This window comes from Crocodylus porosus, unplaced genomic scaffold (genome assembly GCF_001723895.1).
Source record: "Crocodylus porosus isolate Cpor-Errol unplaced genomic scaffold, CroPor_comp1, whole genome shotgun sequence".
NCBI classification, from domain to species: Eukaryota; Metazoa; Chordata; order Crocodylia; family Crocodylidae; genus Crocodylus; species Crocodylus porosus.
Genome location: NW_017728886.1, coordinates 205,157,744 through 205,180,007, shown reverse-complemented (window position 1 = coordinate 205,180,007; position 22,264 = coordinate 205,157,744). Strand labels below are relative to the sequence as shown.

General features: G+C 42.8%; 1 protein-coding gene across 2 annotated transcripts in view; it reads left to right on the top strand.

The window, feature by feature from the left end:
• The window catches only part of NSMAF (neutral sphingomyelinase activation associated factor), a 57,490-nt gene that overhangs the window by 30,416 nt on the left and 4,810 nt on the right, over positions 1–22,264 (top strand). For both annotated transcript variants that reach the window (XM_019548428.1, XM_019548436.1), the window contains 13 exons: positions 3,160–3,250; positions 3,342–3,405; positions 3,534–3,585; positions 4,658–4,778; positions 5,174–5,305; positions 8,524–8,566; positions 9,006–9,169; positions 11,309–11,417; positions 13,778–13,836; positions 15,636–15,703; positions 19,112–19,179; positions 19,352–19,475; positions 21,104–21,187. In XM_019548428.1, the coding sequence (XP_019403973.1) occupies positions 3,160–3,250; positions 3,342–3,405; positions 3,534–3,585; positions 4,658–4,778; positions 5,174–5,305; positions 8,524–8,566; positions 9,006–9,169; positions 11,309–11,417; positions 13,778–13,836; positions 15,636–15,703; positions 19,112–19,179; positions 19,352–19,475; positions 21,104–21,187 (1,179 nt within the window). The remainder of the gene's footprint in view (positions 1–3,159; positions 3,251–3,341; positions 3,406–3,533; positions 3,586–4,657; positions 4,779–5,173; positions 5,306–8,523; positions 8,567–9,005; positions 9,170–11,308; positions 11,418–13,777; positions 13,837–15,635; positions 15,704–19,111; positions 19,180–19,351; positions 19,476–21,103; positions 21,188–22,264) is intronic.

The window sequence follows — 22,264 nt, the reverse complement described above, 5'->3', positions numbered from 1 at the left end:
CCCATTGCAGCTGGCACCACTCACTCCCAGGGCCACTGCAGTAGGGGCTAGGGTGAGTGTGGACAATCTGCACCGTGTCCTGTGCTGGGGATCCACTTACTGCAGCAGACCTGAGAGCAGCCAACAGCAGCTTCCTGCACCACGGCATGGCGCAGCCCAGGAGCTGGGGTGCAGGGGGACAGGCTGAGCCCAGATGTGGAGGGACAGGCAGAGCATGGTGCAGCTCCAGGAATGGCACCCCCACCCCCCGTCTCTTTTCTAGTTCCAGCCTCACTCCCTCCCTCCCTCCCCACTTTGGGGAGCTATAGCTATTTGTTACATTTATAAAGTGGGTTCGCTGTATGCAAGGGAAACTTGCATAGCCTATGGCCGAATCTCTGAATCGGCCATGAATCTCTCCAAATTGATTCTGAGGCATCTGATTCAATTTGAACCTCTTAATGGGTCTTCCGATTCAATTTGGATTCGGAGATTCAGCCGCCGAATCTCCTCTGAATTGAATCAGCTACTGAAGCTTCACACAGCCTTAATGTACACACAACTCTGAAAGATCGTTAATCTACTCTTTCTAAATTCTTGTCTTTCCACATAACTGAAAATCCTGGTGTATTCTTATGGGTAAGAACCACTGTAATTCAGACTTCAGTGGATTTCAGGGGAAAGCCCAAAATTTAACGTTTCCCTCAAAGCCCCAGGAAACTGCAGTTTGGCTGGAAATGGTCTAAAACCATGGGGGAGGGAGGTGGGGGCAGGCAGGCAGCAGAACCCCAGAAACACCTGAAGCCTCATATTTCCAGGGGCAGCCTAGTACAGGCTGAGCCCCTGGTGCGGCTCAGCCAATCAAGTTGTTGACTTCCCCATGTTGGCATGGGCTGTGAGCCATGCCAGGTGCCTGCCCCCACAGCTGGGCATAGGGCACAAGGTGCTTCTGCCACAGGGGCTTCCCCCTGTCCAGTACAGCTCTTCCGAGCCCCGCTTTGCTTTGCTGCCACATTGGAGCAGCGGGGAGTTTCCCACTCCCCTTCTCTGCATGGTGGGGAAGAGCAGGGCTTGGGAGACCTGTGCCAGGTGGGGAGAAGCCCCTGTGGTGGGGGCACCCTGCATCCCATGCTCAGCTGTGGGGGCAAGCACATAGCATTGGTCTCCTGAGCCCTTCTCTGCTCTCCCATGGAGAGAAGAGGAGGGGGAAATTTGCAGCAGTGGTCTTCAAGGGTCAGCGTCCCATAAAAGCTGGCACTCAAAGGTTGTTGTTTAATAATGTTTAATTATTGTGGTTTCATTAAGAATTCTAAGTGGTCGGCTTTGTTTAATAGGTGATGAGCTTTACTTTCTTAAAACAGCTGAAGAACAGCCTGTGTACTGGGTAATCAGCCCCATGGTGGGCTCCTTCAGCCAATCAGAGGTGTGGGAGAACCTGCTCTGAAAAACGCAAGAAATTGGCTCCAGTGAGCCTGCTTTTCCCTGCACCAAAGCCTGAATTACAGTGGTCCCTACTTACAGGTATAAATAAAGTGTTCCTTGGATCTTCAGTTGAAGAGTAGAAACATACTTTAATAGTTATCTGTATGTTTCCAAACTCTTTAACTTCCTTAGTGCTCTAAGATGCAGTGGACAAGGAAATTTTGCCATATCAATAATACCTTTACTGCTAGAAATGAGAGAGGTTTTAAAGTAGCAAAGGCTCTAAATGAAGTTTTTGGCCATGTTCAGGTGTTAGGTTTCTTCTGGGAGAATTGTTGCTCTCCTGATAGATACTGAGTGTACAAGCATTCACTCACTTTCTTTTGGGGGAATCATGGCTACTCTGGGAGAAGGATCTTTCAGGTGTCAGCATGGAAAGCCTCCCTTAGAAGGGAACATATTTTTTACTTGTATATAGTGTCTGGTCTGGGAGAGGAATGGAGCAATAGAATGCAGTGCTCCCTGCACTTGTCCAGGTTGGGGGAATAGGTAGGTGGCATTGCCACCCTGCTCCAGTCCCCTTCTAGATAATTATGCAAGCAGACAAGTAGCTGCTTCTTGTTGCCTGCCTGCTTTTCTGATGGGCAGGGGCTTTGCCTTGCTGCTCCCCTCCTGACCCAGACTGGTCTGGGAAGGGAGGGGAGCAACTGCCAGTGCTCCCTGCCTCATCCCTTGACTGGGCACTGCCCGGCTTGGAACAGACTGGGGACTTCACCTTGCTGCTCTTCTCTGCTTCCAAAGACCAGGAGTGGAGCAGAGAAGGCTGCTTCCCATTGAGTCCCTGCACCCTGTTTTAGAGAAGGCATGGGAAGTCTTGTCTGCCACTCTGCTTCTTACCCAGGGATTGGGACAAAGGGAGAAGCCACTGATTCATTCCCATGGCTTCCCCAGACCAAGTTCACCCCAGTCTGAAGGTACAGAGAGAAGGGGCGAGGGGGCAGCTGCAGGCTGAATCTCTTGAAAAGGTTTTACTGGGAAATCCTCAGATTTCCACTAGTAAAAATAAAGGCTACAAACAGGTTGTTCCACATTATGTGAAGCAAGCACAAGAAGAGTGTCACCCTTAAGAATGGATTTTCCTCCATTCAAAGTCAAGATTTAAATATGCTCTGAAGTAGATAATGGATTTATAAATATAGCAATGTATCCTTGTTGCAGAAAGTATTTTGAATATAGCAGCTTTGGTTTTAGAGGACTGAGAGACCTTTGTTTCCAGCAACTGTATTGTAAAGTTAGGCTTCACCTTCAGAATAATTGCTCGTTTTGCTCCTTCTAACTTGAGTAAAAAGCTGTTTCACCTGCATGGAAACTTGGCCAAATTTTTGGTCTGTGATCATGATTGGTGAAAAAACAATATAACCTTTAATTTTTTTCAAAATCTGAAGGAGCTTTAACATTAAACGTGTGAAAGTGTGTTAGCATGCAGGAAAAACAAACTGCCAACCTGGGCTCTATGTTCTGTAATTGTGTGCAATTTACTACTACTTACATACAACTTTTCTACATATTCTAGAATGCAGGAACCAGTATTAATAAGAATATAGTTCACTAACTGTGTATTGTATTTTAACTGAAGAGATGAGAGTATTTAATCCTGGCTTAAATCTTAAACAGCATGTGTGCTTGTTTTGTACTAGGGAGGTGGGAAAAAATCTGTATTTCTATTTTAAGCAGTATATCTTTCTTCTAATGTTGCAGACACGTTATCGGGAAATGCCAGAGCCAAAATTTATGTATGGCAGCCACTACTCATCTCCAGGTTATGTTCTGTTTTATCTGGTCAGAGTTGGTAAGATGGCTTTCATACCAAGTTTTTTGCACACAAAGTATCTTTGAAAATAGAATTTGGATAGATGTGATTTCTGTTCATCTCTCCCCAGCACCAGAGTACATGCTTTGTTTACAAAATGGAAAGTTTGACCATGCTGATAGAACATTCAACAGGTTTGTTTAAATTTAATATTAAAATTAGATATTTTCACTGCTGAAATAGCTTGCTCTAAAATATAACTTTAGGTAAGAGAGCTTTGAAATTAATTTGACGCATCAGTACATCATTCTCTTGTGTCTAGTATTGCAGAAACCTGGAAAAACTGTTTGGATGGTGCAACAGACTTCAAAGAAGTAGGTAGCCAGAAGCTTTCCCAAGTCACATTCACTAATTTTGCTGTGCTTAAAATTTTATTTTCCAAAATTAATTTTTGGGCTGCATCCATACTGAGATAAAACTGCCTTGTGTATGTTTGTTATTGTGGCGGACTTTTAATACTCTCCTTAGGCACACATCGCTTCCTGTGGGCTGGATCTTTTCCTTCTCTCCTTGTTAAATAGTAATATCATTGTTGTTCTGTCATGTGGATATTTTAGTAAAAATCATGCAAGTACGGCCCCTGGCAGGCATTCAGTTAAAGGCATGATGGGATATGATCCGCAATCCCAGCAATTGCACCTCCTGCCATGCTACAGATATGTGGCGGGAGGTGCAATTATGAGTTTGGGGATCAGACCCCAATTGTGCCATATTGTACAGTAGTAAGGCAGTCAGCTGATCAACCCTCCCAACTTTGGGAGCACACTGCAGTCAAGGGATCCAGCATGCTACCGAGGCTGGAAGTCCTGATCAGCTGGTTGGCCACACATTCCAATGGGATCCAGCCACTTTGTTTAAGAATTTGTAGATTATTCCCTGTTTTATCATTTCATTAATTGAATGAACATGAGGTTGGGTTACTACTGAAGACCTGATTTAATTGGTTAACTGTGTCTTAAGTGTAACGTCTGCCAGGGAATGTATTTGTGCCAAGCTCCTGTTCCAGCTAAATGTCACTGGATATTTGAAGTATCAGGTACATGCTTAGTGCTAGTAAACTATGCTTCTTTGACAGTAGAGACTGGATTGACAATGCAGCTTTTCTTAACAGTAACAGTCAAGGTCTGATCTTGAACAACTGGCTTAAGTGAAATAACATTTATTATAGATTTACTTGATCATGAAAACCTTGGCTTGATGTGCTTAGTGAAAGTTTCTTCAGTGTCTAAGATGAATCTTGCCAGGCTTACCTTTATTTTAATCTAAGTTTGAACTTTGCAGTGTTTTATAATATGCTTTACACATTAGCAGTCTTTTAAAATATGTTTATATAGCTAATTTCAGATGATAAAATATATCTCCATTTTTGCCTCTTGTTGCTTCCAGCTGATTCCAGAATTTTATGAAAATGATTCTAGTTTTCTAGTAAATGGTTTGAAGCTGGATTTGGGCAAAAGACAGGGAGGAAAGATGGTTGAAGATGTAGAACTTCCTCCATGGGCATCAGGTAATGACATTTTTGGATGGTTTGCTAACTCAATACTGCAGATAACTTATCTTTGTTCTCAGACCTCTACATTTTTTCACTCCCTCATCCTAAATATTCCTGTTTTATTTTCAGTTACACAACTTATTTAAATGTAGGAATAATTTAAGGTAGGCACGATTCTAGTCTAAATAATGTAGGAGTAATCTAAGATGACTATTTTGTGATTCAAGGTCATAATTTGAAGTCATGTTCTTAATTTTTTTCAGTGCTGGCAAATAGATGAAAGGTGCCAGATGATAATTTTAATAGCATTTCTACAGCGTGCTTCCCTGGAGGAGCAGCAGGGATGACCACAATGGTTTATTGATGTTAAGCAAGTAACCTTCTGTACTGATTAAACTTCCATTTGTTAGATCCTGATGACTTTCTTCAGAAGTGCCAAGATGCTTTAGAAAGCCAGTATGTGTCGGAACATCTTCATGAATGGATAGACTTAATATTTGGCTACAAGCAAAAAGGAAGTGAAGCTATTGGAGCTCACAATGGTAAGTTATAATTCTCCTAATGTTTTTGGGCTTTTTGCCTTTTAGAGAATCATTAATATGAAAGAGAAAAATAGCAAAGTGGTACCAACTCCCCAGCATTCTTTGCAACATAAATGTTACTTTACTTTGTTCTCAAAGTTCTTGAGGAAGCAGCATTCCTTCTCACTGGAAACAGTGACTCCTGAAGCTTGCTTACTTTCTGGTAATGTTGTGCAGCACCTACATAGAATAAGTTAAGGGGAAAATGCATTTTTTCTTTGTGATATGACACCTGGTAGCAATGTGGTGTTGATATAATCTCATGCAGTTAAAAAGGGCTGTGGGAGTCTGTAACTTGGCCCACAGATGGTGTGTTCCCATTTCTGTCCAGAAACCGCTGCATGAAAATTAGCTTTGTTAACGCTGGTTTCCTAGGAAAAAAAAAAAAAGGTGGTGTCTAGGAAACTGGAGAGAAGGGCAAGATTAAGTAAGTTGCTGGACTTCTCCTTGGACTACTGTATAGTATCAGATTGTTTGATAAGCTCAGTTATGTCTGTTTGTTTGCAGTCTTATTTAGTAAGTTGTCTTACTCCCATCTGGCTATAATTAGGCCAGATAATTGATGCTGTATATGTTAAGAGATGTTTTTTGTTCCGAGTAATTGGAAATAGTTGCAGCATTGACAGGTCTTTTTCCATGATGTAGTTCTCTGAAGGAAACTATTATAAGGAAATTTAAACATTGCCAGTTGAGTAGTCCTACAATCTGATGTTAAGTATACTTGGCTGCTTTGATTAGTGCTTAAGTCAGGTGGTAGCCATGATGTTCAGGAAGAATGTGAGAGGCAAGGCTTCCTGTTTGTGATCATTTTTATTATCCCAACTGCATGGGTGGAATTGACTTAAACACGTTTTCAAAATAGAAGGCATTCTTCAGGTATGACAGAAAACCAGGCTCAGCAAAAGATTAAAAATAGTTTTTGGGGCTCTGCAATTAGAGAGATATTCCAAGGAGGGTAGTAGACAAGTAAATAATAGAGTCCTTGGCTGATTTAATATGTTCAGTGTATTCTAATAAAGAAACGTACTGTTTTTTACCAAGTCAGTACCTTTATCTGTCCTAAGTAGCTTCTCTGCACACCTCATTATGTCCCTATTTTAAGTTTATTTAGCTTTAATTTAAGGAAGAGATGCACATGGTTTGCTAAATTCTTCGTGCCAAGTTTTTTTCTTGGATATGCATCATTTGAGTGTTTTGCTCAGTGGTTCTCAGTTGGAGCTTCTTGAAATCCTTGCAAGGGTGTAGCACTGTTAGGTGTGTAAACATTATTCACAAGATGATAAATCCAGAGGTTTTTAAATAGAAATACATAGTATAGTCAAACTGATTTTAAAACTAAGAGCTGGCATTGTTCCAAGGGGTGCCTTCTAGTCCCATCCACCCCATTAGACTCAAAGGCCACATCCACACAAGCAGGGACACGTGTTTTGCAGCAGCACAAATTTGTGCCGCTACTTTGTGCTGCAGTACATGCCCCAGCTCATGTAGCTTGCAGCAGGACACATTGTCCTACTGTTCTGCAGGAGGGGCTGGCTAGGGCACAGGGTGCCTCAGTGCAGGGCTAGCCAGCAGGCAGTCCCCATGCTGAGGCACCCTGTGTCCCAGCCAGCTGGGGAGCAGCACGTGCAGCTGCTCACATCCCCATCTCTGCACACTGCAGTGCCCTGTCTTGAGACACCCTGTGCCCCAGCAACCTGCTCCTCTCCACAGCTGGCTGGTGTTGAGGAGTTCGTGACCCCTTGTGGAGCTGTTCCCAAAGACAGAGTCACTGTCAGTCTCAAATTTTATTCAGCATGCTGGACACCCTGAGCAAGCTTAGAGGCCCCAAATAAAAGTGTTAGAGGCGATTTATGGTTTACAGACAAGATGCGCGCACAGGTGGGAATTTTCCACTGCGAAAGAAAACAAGATATCAGGTCAGTATGAGAAACCCCTAATTGGTTCAAACTGGTTTTTGGCTACATGCTTGTTTTTGAAATGCTAACTAATAGGGACGGGGCTACATCCTTGATTGCTTCAGACTTCAAGGTGGCTAGGATTTGGTCATTCCAGAGTCTTATCAGGCTGTGTTCTTGAAGTGCTGAGCCTGCTTTGCAGTTAATTTCTACACTATTATCTATGGTCTTGCTAATTAATTTCTACACTGGGGCACAGGGTACCTTAAGACGGGGGCTCCATGTGCCTCAGCTCTGCAGTGCTGAGGCACGTGCAGATGAGGAGCAGCCTGCCTAAGGAGCTGCCTGCTCCCATGTCTCAAATCACTTTGCTTCTCAGCCAGCCAGGGCTGCCTGCTCCCCCATCTCAAGGCAGACTGCCCCAGCCAGCCAGGGAGCAGCTGGCTGGGGCGTAGGGTGCTTCAGCACAGGGGCTCTGCATGCATGGAGATGGAGAAGCCAGCAGTTCTGGGCTGGTTGCTGCTCTATCTTTGTGTTTGTCCCAGCATACAATACTTGGTGCTGCTTTTTCTTTTCAGGTTTGTTTGGGGGGTTTTTTTGATTGTTTTTTGTTCTTTTTGCTGTTGGGAAATCCTGGTAGCCTACTTTGCCCCAGTGCTGCTAGTTAACGAGGCAAGCAGTTTAACGTGCAACACGTGTGGTTTGTGGCACCGCAGAGGTTTTTAGTGCCATAAGCTGTATGTGCCTACACATCTGGATCTGGCCAAAGGTTGTGAACCTCTGGTTTATTTACAAGGGAAGCAAGAGACCAAGAGCTGACATCTCTTCCAGACCCTTTAGCTCTGTGTAGTTCTAGTGAGGAAAAATCATTCACGTTCATAATACTGAATTAATCTGGAATCATTAGATCACCTTCCTTTTTTTTCTTTTCCTTTTTTTTAATTGTAGGTGACAAAAGTAGTCATCTCCTTGCAGTGATTGGCTACTTTCAATGATGGATTCAGCTGAAAGATAACTGTTGCATAACTATTTTGATCAGTATGCTTCCTACTTCTTTGGGTCTGTTGGGGAAGTGTAGAAAACTGAGCAAGTAAAAAGCATAGGATCAGGAAAAACATCTGGAACTTTCTTCCATTGTCCAACACAGATGGCTTGAATAAATTAAGTTGTATTTAACTATGAGCTTGCAGAGATGTGTAACCATAATTTAAAAAAATATGCACGCAGTTTTACATTAGGTATGTTTATCTACATTGTACAAACTTCTTTCTTTACTTTTTTTAGTGTTTCATCCATTAACCTATGAAGGAGGAGTTGATTTGAACAGGTAATTAAATGCTTGCTAAATTGATTGCTAAATATCAGATTACTTGTTACTGCTATAGAAGTGCTTCCAGCAATTGAAGCAGTCATTCCATTTTGGTTTCACAGGTTGTTGGCGACCACTAGTAGGTTGATGGTTTTAATGTAGCTTGAATTGAAGGATTAAGCTATTTCAATGCATCTCCAAAATCTAAATTACTTCCATTATGGATAAAGATAACTACATTTTTAGAAAAGTATATCTGCAATTGCTGTAGCTTATAATGGTGTTTATATGATGCAAATAACCAGTCAAATTTGGAAGAAGTAATTCATATGTTGTTAGTCTGAGTGTTATCTCTAACTGTATGTAGGCACTCTAACCAGAGGGCCTACATTTAAAACAAACAAACAAAAAAAACCCCTTTTAAGTATTGTTAATAATAATACTTTTTTGTTTTTAGCATTATGGACCCAAATGAGAAAGTAGCTCTGCTGACACAAATCTTAGAGTTTGGACAGACACCAAAACAATTGTTTACAGTTCCTCATCCCCACAGAATAATACCAAAGTTCAAAAGCTTGTCTCGAACATCTAGTCACTCTGTTTCCATAACTGCTTCTCCAGGTAAACTTATTTTAAAAAATCATAGTTATTGCTTATATCCTTGTCTGACAATACTATTGACTTGGCCCTGTTTTTGCAAAGGCAATGTTTTTTATTTGTCATTTGTACTTGGTAGACAAGATCTCACGTTATAAAACTCACTTGACTAATTCCCCTGTACATAGGTGCTCCAGGGTTTGAGCACCCGCCCAAAAAAATTTGCAAGTGCTCAGCATCCACAAGCCATGTCGGGCGCACCAAGCTGAGGTAACGTGTTGCCTCTTCTGGGCATGCATGGCAACACATGCACACACAAAAAGCACCCATTGGCAAAACCCAAAGTTGGCACCTATGTCCCTCTGTATGCGAGATAAAAATAACTACAGGACCAAAGAGCTCATTATAGAAAATAGATTTGCTCAGTTTTACACAACTGAGAATACAGGTGTTGGTCTTGCTGAGTACTGGTAATCCTTCAGTTTTGTCTCCGGATTGTTTCAAGGGTTTAAATGAACAAACAACATCAGTTTAGGCATCCGTACATGCAAGCCTTTTAAACATACAGCGAGATAACAAATGCAGAATAAATGCCAATTCTCTCCTATATGGTACTGAAGTCTTAAAAAAATGACTTCTGTGACCTGGAAAGTATTGTATTGGAAGCAATGGTAATCAAATTAACCTATCTACAGGATGGGCAATGCCCACTGCAAACTTCCACCCAATTCCATGCTAATATGCTTTAAATCCTGTCCTAGAAAGATCTCTAGAATGAGAGGATTGCTGTGTTCCTGACACAATGTTGGCCATTTTCCTGGGACTGCCAGTGAGCGCCAATGAAGATAATGGACTAGTGTCCATACCACAAGAACCACTTGAAGCTGGACTGATATTCTAGCACTTTAAACTATATCAGTTAACTGTCAGACGCTTTTTTGCTAGTATCCTGGATTGTATTCAAACCAGTGGTTATATCATCCTCTTCAGTCCTCTTAGCTATTTAATGTCAAATAAAGGGATGAAGATAAGTTTGCTGTCCTAGGATACAGACCCATTACATGCTTACATCAGAGGAAATCAGATTCTGAGGTGCAAAGCTGAGGAAGTTGAAAGTACATTTTTTATACAAGTTGGTATAGTGTATAATGCCTTGTCACTGCTACCATTCTCAGTTTCATGCCAGATGAGCCTTTTGCAAACTGGTTCCCTTTCCACCTCAGGACCAGGTGGAGTGACAGTTCTTGGGCTTGCCAGCTTGAAAGAGCTGTTCGTTCTGAACGCAGAATAAGCTTACTGAGGAGTAAAATCTAGCTTTACTCTGGAGAAAGTGTGTTGTGAATCTGCAAACTTAAGAGTATGGCTTCCAAATGGCACTTTAACTTTTTAAAATTCTTGTCAGAATAAGTGTTTAGAGTAAGATTTGAGTTATTGTTCTTCAGGGGGTTTTTTAAGATTTCTTAAGGTACTAGTATAGTTTTTAAACTTTCCTAAGTATATTACATGGTTGCCAGTTTTTATCAGCTTTTGATGGGAAATGCTCATACAGTGAGATTTTGGTGCTCAGCTTTATTGTAATGAGTCATACAGTTAGCTTATTTAATATCATTATGCCAGTAACCTCTGAGGGCATGGGTACAAACCTACAATTTTATTTATAGCAGTGAGATTCAACAAAGTGGTTGCCAATCCCAACAGAAAAAATAAAACACAAACAAAATCTCTTTTGTATGCCTCTCCAGACCAAAAATCTGTTAACTTTTAGCAGGAAATCAGAGGCATGACTAACAATTTTTGGTGCCTGGGATGGGGATGTTGGGCACCAGAATGGTGCGGAGGGAGGCTGAACTGCAGCAGCATGAGCTCTTGTGCATGTGCTCTCAAACTGCTTCTCAAATCTCTTGTTTTATTCGGGCTTTAACAGATGTGCAGAACACCAGCTATGGGGGTGTGTATATACATGTCTGTACACGTACTGAGAGTAACCTATTTGAAAAAAAAATCATTTTCATTGCCCTTCGCATCGTGTGTGTTTAAATAACCTCTTTTGTAACGGTATGCTTGTACTTAGAGGTTCAGTAATCTACTTCACTAAATCTACTTAGCTGGAGTCTGTCCTTATTTGACTACTTATTTGTGATGACATTTTTATTTGTAATTTAGTTTCTCCAGGTGAAGAATCTTTTGAAGATTTGACAGAAGAAAGCATAACACTTGCATGGAACAGTATTGCCAAATTAAAATTAGATGAGCAACATAAAATTCACAAAGAGTAAGTTCTTGTGAAGCTGCTGTGGTATGATGGTTTTAACCTCATTCAGTCATGGGCTTTAGCTTAATTAAAATAAGAATGCTTCCAATAGGTATATTTGGGAAACCCAGGAATTGCCTAAATTCCATGGGTGCCAGTGTCCTGAGCTGAAAGTCCACTAGGGACCTGGGGTGTCTATACACGTGCTCCGGGTGGTGGGCAGGAGGTTAATTGGAGCAGCTCCCTGACAGCCACTCTAATTAAAATTCTTGGGAGCCTTTGTGTGTTTAACATCCCACATTTCAAAATGGCTGCAAGAGCACTTTAACTAAGCTTGTTTGAGGTTTAATTAAAGCACCCCCACGGCCATTTTGAAACACAGGATGCTGAATACATGTGATGCTGCAGCGCACGGGACTGTTCCAGTTAGAACACTCCAGCAGACTTGCTTAATCGGGACGCATGTACAGGCACCCCTTGGGTTTTGCTTGTCAGCTTCTGAACCATTCCATTCTAAAGGCTTGGAGCCATCCTCCTTTCCTCCTCCCTTTTTTGGAGTCCCACTAAACAACCTGAAGGCTTGTCTGCCACTTACCAGTGGTAGATACTGGCAAGGACAAGCCATGTCCACTTGTGCCCTTTCCACCCACTCCTGCAGGCATGGTCCAAGCCTAGAAATTAGCAGTGGACTCATGCCTCTGCACCTACTCTGTTCCTGAGAGTAGCTTCTGGAGATGAGCCCACTAGCAAAACTCTAGGTTTAAAGTACAACCGCAGCTCAAGAGGATATGGTGTGATCAATGTGTTTTGGGGCCTATCCTTGCTGGAGCTGCTGCTTTTATGGTATAGACAAGCCTGGAATGGCCAGGTCTGGTAGGGAGTCTTCAAATAGGGGTAAATCATAGTTCCAGGGTCAAGCTCTTCACAAAACATAACAGCAGCCACTTACTTTTAAAATGGGACCAGAGGAGAAGCAACCCCTTCTTTATGTGATGGAGCACCAAGAACACTTGGAGTGGTTTGAGCCTTTTCCTAGGAAGTAGGAGACCCAGACTTATTGCCTTCCTCACCTCCTCACACCAGAATGCCTTAACTGCCAGACTTGTGGACTGAGTGGAATCCATCTCCTCTCTCCATCTTGAATTTGTTCCCCTGTGCAGCAAAAAAGAGAAACTCCCCCCCCCCACACACACACACACACACACACACACCAGCACTGAACAGTAGGAAAATGGATCAAAGGGAGAATCTTTCATTGTAAACCCTGTTCCCAGGACTTATTTTGCATTTAATAGCCATTAAAACACACATCCCTCAGCAGAGACCAGAACCCTGTTCCGAGTGAGTGCCCTAACAGCTAGGATGCAGAGACACCCTCCATCCCCCTCCTCTGGTGATGCAGGAAGCTGATTTTTTTGATTTTTGGGTGCAAAATGGCACAGATCAGGAAGGACAGAATATGCCCCACCTGTGGTAACCTGTATTCTTTATGGTTATATCTGTTCAAGAGCTTTCCAGGCACTCTAGGGAAGTTCTTAAGCTCTGGCAAGGTGCTTTTTGGATGCAACCTGTGCTTAGTTGTCATCATTAACTAACTTTTAGAGGGTTCCTTGCTCAGGATGTTGTGGTCCTGGGTAGCCTCAAAGTTAAGCAGTAGCATCTAAACTGTAAATGTGCAAGTCGTGTTATAGGGCTATGTGGCCCTCAAGGGATAATCTGTAGCCCCCAGGCTCCTGGTCTGGCCACTGCTCCACTCATTGCTCCTCAGCTGATGCTATTGAAGTCCCTAGGCTCCCCCTTCTGCCTGTAGCCTGTACCTCCTGACCCCATCCCTGGGTGTAGCTGTGAGGGAGCCCTTGATCAGGGGACTTAAGGGGATCCCAGGAACTTGTGAAGTGCAAGCTATTGATGCAGTGCACTGGGGGTGAGGTGGCACAGCTGTGGGGGGTCTTGAATGATGTAGGGACACCAGCACTGGATTGTGCTCACTGCAGCACAGCAGTGGGTTTGCCTGCGTGGCTTGAAGTACAGCCTGGAAGGGGGAATGTAGTCCCTGACCACTTAGAAGTTAGGCAGCCCTGCCTTTCAGTATCTAGCCCAAATGGGTGACTGTTCTCCAGTTTACTTATTCAGCCCCTTTTTTGATGAGGGTTGAAGTTTACTGACAGAACAAACAGTGGGGGCATCTCTCACACTGCTATTTTCACTTCTGTGCCAATGTATTTTATCTGTAGGGTGGTGATGCATGTTGTAACAACTTTCTTAATCTACATCTAATTTAACTCTTGTGAGGTTCCAGCTGTGAGAAAGTTGTTATAAAGTCTGTTTGTTGGTATTTAAACCTGTGTGAAGTCGCATGCAACCTTTTATGTTTTGAACAGGGCAATTACTGGAATAGCAGTCTCTTGCAATGGGTCTTCAGTATTCACTACATCTCAAGGTTAGTGCTCTAGTATGGGTCTCTTGTATCATGAGTGTTTTCAAACCTTTCACTGTTTTATGTAATTTCTCGTCCTGATAACTTTGCATGAACCATCAATTTTACTAGCCAGCCCTTTTAAGGTGGGGTTTTCCAAAGTACTTAGTACTGACCCAATTTATTGTCAGTGAATTCTGAAACTGGCATCTTGTCATAGAGACTTGTGGGCAGCCCCCATGATTTAAAGAACTGTTTGGAGGGGAGGGGGTAAATTCTTTGTTTGATTTGATGTCCCTATTAGAAATAGGTTGCTGATTAGAAGCCAGACTAAAACTAGTATCCCGGTCTACTATGTTTGAGGCTTGGGCATAAGGTAACTGCTTCATCCCATAGAAAACATCATCATGGAAACAGAAGTTCTTACCAAACTGCTTGGGTCAGTGAATAGTGCCCAAATGAACTGTGCAATAGGTAACAGCTAAACCTTGTCTTATCAAGAAGCTGGTGTATCAGCTGAAATCTTGCAGGCTCTTAACCTGAACAAATTAAAGGCACTTGGCCCGAGATAGGATTAGTTGGTGACAACAGCTCTCTCTGCCTTATGCACCCAATAGAGTGAGAAGTGAATTGAGTTGAACTTCAATGAGAATGGAGTTAAGGCAGCACAGTAATTTATTAAAATCCCACACTGAGCACTTTGCAAGCAATCTGGAGTGTGCCTACCCAGGGAAAAGCAGCCTTGCGCATAGATATCTGAGGGTGCCCTGAGACTGAAAGCAATGTCATCTTGGCATAGTGCTGCACCTGGGCTCCTTAGAGGAGTCAGTTAACCTAGGCTTCATGCAGAATGAATGCAGCTGTACAGCATAACGGACAAAGAAGCTTGGAGTTTCAGTGCCAAAATGCTCATTTAGGTTTCATAGTAATATCTTACAAAAGAAAAAGAGACAGTAGATAGAGTGTGTGAACTGTCTTAAATAGCTCAGTATTCTCATTTAGTACAAAGGCTTTTTATCTGACCAAATTTGCTATGGTCCATTTTTTGAATGACCTGCATCAATATTAACATGCCATCCTGTCATTAAAGGTGTCTATTCTGTATCTTCCCCATATTTAACACACTTAAAATACCACTTATTTAAAAATAAAATGAAAAAGTGATTAAAAAAATTAACTATTACCTCACTGAAGAGAACTTTCAGGTGCTGAGTCTCACTGGGAAGTCAGTAATTTCTGCTTTCCAGTATTGCAGAGGCCCTTTATTAGGTTCAGTGTCTTGTGGAACTTAAGCCTACCATTGATGCAGAGTGGAGTGCTGCCAGTCATGTATTTCAAATCAGTGTAAAATTTAGAGTGTAGAATTAAAAAATGAAATTAAAAGAAATTGAAAGAAGAAGTATTGGAACTATGATTGGGAACAGTACAAAATAAACTAAAATCAAAGGGTGTGTGCCGGATTGAGTTACAGGGCTCTTCAATTTCTCATTGTTACTAATTCTGCAGAACAAGCATGTGAAATTAGTACCAGCAAATTGGGATGCTTAAAGGCTGTAGTCTCAACTGAAGTAGTTCTGGCATTTGTCATTGTCCTAATGGCACCAAAAGATAATTTCAGAGGTAAATTCAGAGAGAAACTGAGTGTCACAAATAGTTTTACTAACAGTAGCCTTCTTGTAATTTTTTTCCACTAGTTTATCCATCCTTTGTCTGTGGTCCATAAGTAAACATTTGAATATTCAGTCCACAGCAAAAATGAGTCTAGTGTGTTGCAAAACAGTTCTGTTTTGAGCTCTCCAATTGGTGTTTTATGTTTGCATTAGATTCAACTTTGAAGATGTTTTCTAAAGAAACAAAAACACTTCAGAGAAGTGTATCTTTTTCAAATATGGTAAGTAGTTGTCATATTGCAATGAAACCAATAGGAAAACTTTCTGAAAGTTACCCACAAGAAGGTGTCCCTAGTGATCAGTGAAACACTGGGTTTGCCTTTGCTTCCTTCTTCCCCTAACCCTCCCCCTCCCTGTATTTGCTTTGGCACAGCGAAGTAAGATTCTCTGCATTTTCTTATCTGTACTTGGGAGGCGCATCCTAGCCAACAGGGATGGGTGGTCAAGGTGGCTTTAAGTCGCGTTCGTGTTTCATTATTCTGGGCTGCTCTGTTGTGCCTGTAGACCAGGGGTGCTCAGTCTCCAGTCCACAGAGCAAATCTGGCTCCCCATGGGTTGGGAAACTGAGCAGCAGGAGAGCAATGGTAGTTAATTCTGCCATCCCTTCCTGCTGCCATAATTGCAAACCCCACAAGGCTGAGCAGAGCTGGGCCACAATCCCGCCCATGGCTAGATCAGGCCTGGGCTATGCTGCATTCCCTCTTTGGGCTGGGCAGCTGGTTCTGGGCCACCCACACTCCCTTCCACCTTTCCCCTCTTTCTTCCCACACAGAGCTGGGCCATACTCCCTTCCCCCTTGCAATGTTGGGCCATGCCTCTCCCCCTGCAGGGTCAGGTTGGGGCTGAATCATGCACCCTTCCACAATGTGACTGAACTGCAGCTGGGCTGTAGCTCCCCCCACCACCTGGGACTGGATGGGGGCCCTGACCCACAGGAGGGATCAGGCACTGCCTGTCCAGCCCACTGGACAAAAAGGTTGAGCACCACTGGTATAGACCATGTGGTACAATGGGATATGGGCAGGCAGACAAACTAGACAGCATTAAAAAGGGTTTGGAGGACTTAGTGTAGAACTATTTTGTGCATCTCCTTCCATCTTATGGTAAGTGGAAACAGTCCTTGTACCTGTGCTTGGCTCTGAATGAAATGGTAAATTCTACTTCCAAAAGAAGATTGGACACATGAAGTAGTTACTGTAGAGCAGATGAGATGACATGCAATAAGTCCCTTTTAACTTATTTGCTGCTGATGCAAGATGGTTCTTGGGATCTGCCAAAGATATGTAAACATATCACTGGCTGCCTATGGACAGAGGTGCTCCAAAGAATTTCTGTAGTTGTTGTGCTCACATTCCCCTGTTCCAGGAAATCCTGCACCTGTCTGTCAGCCCCTCTGCTTAAGGATTTCCCTATAAATGGGTCTCAGAGCTTTGCTCCAGCTCATTTAAGGCAGGGGTATCAAACTTATCTGGCCCCTGGATGAGGGGCATGGGGCTGGCCCAGCCTTTGGAGCTGGTCTGTGGGTCCAGTCTGGACTGATCCTGCTTCTAGCACACAGCTGATTTGATACAGGGCTTGCATGCAGTGCATTCTCCAGACCAGTCCCATGTACAGTGCACAGGACTGGAATGAATGAGTGCTGCATGTAGTATGATCTGAGACCCAAAGACGGCACTGTGGGCCAGATGATGGGGCTCTGTAGGCCATAACTTTGACATTCCTATTCTAGGGCAAAGGGTGGAAACTTCACCTGTGCTATCAACAGGGCTTTTACAACTGGGGTTTGTGGGGTGTTTGTTTTTAAGTACTGAAAAAAGTATTTATTAAAATGACTACCTTTTTATTTCTAATACTTTGTCTCCTCTGGTATTTCTCTGCTTCTCATGGCTGTTTTGCTGCTCCACTGCAATATTGAAGCACTGGTAGAGGGTTGGCACTGGTTCTTTGGTGTAGTGCCACCCAACCGCACTTAGAGCAAATCTGGGGCACAGGCAGTAATGTCAGCAGCAGAACTGTGCCTAATGCTCCCACTGTTTCTGCCAGTGGTGGTAGTGTAACAGTAGTAGCCATCTTTAACATAATGTAGCCTTGTAACTGATAGCACTAATCTTAGGATAATAGGAAAGGAGAGCTAGAAGGAACCTCAGGAGGTTATCTTGAGCAGGGAGGTGGGCTAGTTAGGATTATGAAAATAGGGTGAACTAGAGGTTGGAAAAAACTGTGTTTTTTACTTTTCTCTGTTCTTGAACCATGAAGACTTGATTGGCTGATGAGGCCTCTTCCAGTCATGTCCCCATAAGTTTTAATAAGTTACTGTCAGTTTTATATCCATAGCATACTTGTTATATACCTGTTAAACAAAGCTTGTACCTCCTTTTATATGGGAATGATGAATATTAGGGCTGTGCAAAGCTTTGGGTGCTGAATCGATTTGGAGGAGATTTGGTTTGATTTGGCAGCCAAATCTCCGAATCTGGAAACCAATAAAAAGGTTCAAATCAAGTTCTCCGAATTGATTTGGAGATTCAGGCAGTTCCTGCTCGCTGCTGCAGGGAGCTAGACCTAGAGTCCATGCCAGTAAGTGGGTAGAGGGGACCATGGAGGACCCCTGCCAGGCCCTGCCTTCTTACACCCCTCCCCCTACTCTCCCAGTCCTGTCAATGGCTGCCCTACCTGGCTCTCTAAAAAAAAAAAAAAAAAAAAAAAAAAAAAAAGCTACTGGCAGGCAGGGGGGCAATCTTCACTGCCCTACACTGCTTGGGGGGCTCTGCCGCAAGCCCCCAGAAGCCCCAACAGCTGCTACAGCATCCAGTGAGTGCAGGGCTGCTTTCTTTTTTTTTTTTTTTTAGAGCTGGGCAGGGGAGCCATTGACAGGGCTGGGAGAGCGGGTGTGGGATGGGATCTGTCTGATTAAGGACAGTGATTCAAATCCTCAAATCAAATCACTGTCCCCCGAATCAGACAAATCCAAATCCAAAGCAAATACCAGCTGCTTCACACAGGCCTAATGAATATGCCATCCCTTTAGGCAGAGGTCAGGGACCTATGGGTTGTGGGCAAAATCCAGTTAGCAAAGAGCTTAGAACCATTCTGCAGTGGTGGGGTAAACAGCAGCATGTGGTGACAGACTGCAAAGGGGATGCCTCACAATTGTTGTTCTGCCTACTGCATGCCACTTTCCTTGTGCATTTCTGCACTGTACTCCACTGCTTATCTGCACAGCCCTTGCTGACGCATTATCCCTACATGCTCTCTACCTTTGCTGCTGAATGAGTGCCTCAACATGATCATTGGTCACAGGATTCTGTGGCACTTGGTGACAGGAAGTGGAGATGAAGGGAGGGAAGGTGTGAGAGAGTAAGAGAGATAGTGCTGAAGGGGCAGCAAGGGATCAGCAACCTGCAATGGTGGCTGGGTTACAAACAAAAGCCCACAATTCATAAAGGTTGCCAATATCTGCTTTTAATTTAATAAGAAAGAACCCCTGATTCATAGTCACAAAACTCTTAAAATATGAATGTGTAGGATGGGTATTGCTTGTGCTATTTTCTGAAATGCGCTAATGTAATTTAATTAAATTCTATGATATCTGGCAACAAATAAAACTATTTTCCTTTCTCTTGTTATAGGCCTTGTCATCTTGTTTGATCTTGCCTGGTGATACAACTGTCATATGTTCTTCATGGGACAATCACATGTGTGTATTTGCTTTCTGTTGCTAATATTTAATTACATTATGGACATGGAAATAAGCTACTAGAGATGCTTGTACTATTTTTCTGTTTAGAAATTGAAGAAGCCAGAACAGTTTAATGACTTCAAAAGTTTTCTCTTAAATACTGTTTCTGTAACTAATTTTTTCCTATTAGCTATTTTTATTCAATTGCATTTGGAAGACGGCAAGATGTTCTAATGGGACACGATGATGCTGTCAGCAAGATACGTTGGCATGATGATCGCTTATATTCTGCATCTTGGGACTCCACTGTGAAGGTTTGTTTGTCAGTTACTTTACTGTTTGTTCCCATCAATTTTACACCAAGGTGATTGCAATACAGTCTGGAGCTGATCAGCTATTCTGTCATACATAGATTATAAACAACAAACTTAAACTCAGTGCGATTGACTTTATCTCCTCTATATTGGGCTGTATCTTGGTTTCAGTCAAATGCTATAGTTAATGTGCTCTTTAGATGAAGTATCTTAATAGCATCAATACTTCATGACCCTCATTAGATATCTGTTGGTGAAGATCAAGGCATTGGCATTGGCCACTAAAGCTAGGATAAGATCTGCCTTGTCTGACTGCTTCTCTCTGTCCAGACACATAGGTTAATGAGCTAGAAAATCCATACCTCCTGTGTACAGGCAGGTTGCTGGTGTGATGGTGCCCCCCCAACTTTTTGAAATGCACTGTTTTGATGACAGATTTCGGATCGATCTGACATAGTGCATTCTACCAAGTTAATCTCTTTGGAGCATTGGGAGATCTGAATTTTTGTTGCTGAATTAATGAGGGAGGTGTATGTTGACTTTAAATGGAGTATGCTGCTGGTATTCAGCACTTTTGTTGCAGACATGTTTTTAGAGGTGCACTGATATCAGTTCATATAATATCAGCACCAATAAAAAGAAAATTGACATTATTGGCAATTGGCTTTTTTGGTTGATGTGGTCAATAGTATCACCGATTTTAAATGCGTGTATGCGCACAACCACACCACGCAAATGGCCAAGAATGCACCCCAGCATCTTAAAGAGCAGCATCTGGCTGGTAAGTTGGGGGCGGGGGGTAGAGAAGGGGGGCGGGGCAGATCAAGGCTCCCACAGTGAGGAAGGGAGTGGGGCCAGGGCAGGTGCTGCAGAGCTGGGGTGGGGCATGGAACAGATGTGGGCAGCTCATCTGGGGGTGGAGCATCCCTGGGGAAGGCATGTACCCCTCCCCAGATTTGTGCATGGGGTGAGGGTGGGCTGAGGGCTCGGCTCCAGAGTCTATGCCAGCCTCTTCCTGGTGGGAGGGGGGGCTGAGCCAGGGCTGCACTTGGGGCAGGGGTGGGTGGCACTAGAAGGAGGGCCATGGGGGGGCTACAGTGAATTTTGGAGTGGCTGTAGCCCCCCTCCCAGAGCTGTTGCCCACCCTTGCCCCACACACACATCTGTCCCATGCCCTGCCCCCGCTGGTCAGCTCCTACCCATGCCCCTGCCCCAGCCCTACTCCTTCCCTCACCATGGGAGCCTTCATCTGCCCCTTCCCCCCAGAGACTCACTGGCCAGGTGTTGGTCTCCAAGCTGCTGGGCTGCGTAACAGCAATTGGATTGGTATCGGCTGATATAGCTGGTTAATAATAGGCCATTGGTATCGGCCAAAAAAAAGCTTTCAGTGCACCCCTCCTGTTTTTCATGGTTTGTCAGGGCACTTGAGGCTGCTAAGAGCATTAATGTTAAACCAAAACAAATGTAAATCTAACTTTGAACTTGAAAATATGGAAGATGTTCACTGTAACTTCTGTACAGCTCTCAGTTACTGCAAGGTAAGCTGCTTGTACTAATAGAACTATAGAACTAGGTAATAGAAAAGCTTACGCAAGTAACTATCCCAGTGTTATATGTTTGTACCGTAGGTGTGGCAGTGTGTTCCTGCAGAGATCTTGGGCACTAGGCGACATAGTTTTGAATTGCTTGCTGAGTTGGAGCATGATGTTAGTGTAAGTATGGAAATAATTCACTGTGTAACTTACAATAAATTGGAAGAGTTATTTGACAACATCTAAACCAGGATGTGAGAGAGCGTTTATCAACAAAGCAAAAAGTCTGAGTTAAGGCTTCCATTTTTTCAAGGTTTTTAGTTGTGTAAGAATGCCAGAAAAGCTGAGAGCAAAGTGAAAGCTAATTCAGAATTTTTTTCTTAAAATCACGTCTAGGGAATGGAGGGACTGCATAAACAAATGGGTGTTTGTATTAATGTGGCTTAACTTTTATATATGCAAAGGATTTGGAGGCTCTTTGATTTTTGTTAAATCAAAATTAACATGCTTGAGGAATTTGCATCCTTATGCTTTTTGCCAAAATACAAAATGGCTTCTTCAGAATTCTCAGCCAAAATTTGAGCAAATACAAAAGTGTAGTCCACTCATGTTTTCTTGCTCACTTTGTCTGCTAGTAAATATAAATGCATTCTGTGCCTAAACCCTAAAATATGGTGGATCTGCGTATAACTGTATATCTATATTGTAATTACTGATGGCATTCCTGAGAAGTAGAATACTGGGTTAAAGAAATGTTAAAGTGAATTTCCTTTTAGAACGTTATAGACACACCTCTAATATGAACACATGTAAATTTTACCTTTGACTTTTCAACCACCTCCCAAACAGATATAAAAAACGATTGGCTTGATCAAAGCAGTAGACTGGATTTTATGCTACTTGGTGCAGCTAAGCATTTAGTTTAAAGTAGGATGTTCTTATTTAGAAGACCTTAAACACTAATCCAGACTTCCTGTACTGCAAAGGAATACATCATTTTCCAATATATTGAAGGCTGTTGATGATTATATGCGCCCTTGCTTTTCCACTTACAAATAGTTATCATTGACTAGTTTTAGAATTTTATAAAAGAACCTCAAACTTATTTTTATAATAAAACTGGATACTTCTAGAAGAGGACAGACTTGCTTTGCAAACACTTAAAGCACTGTTAAGAATGAGGTGAGCATGCTAGTAGGGAGGGAAAGACTGCAACAAGACCTGGATAGGTTACAGGAGTGGGCTGACATAAACAGG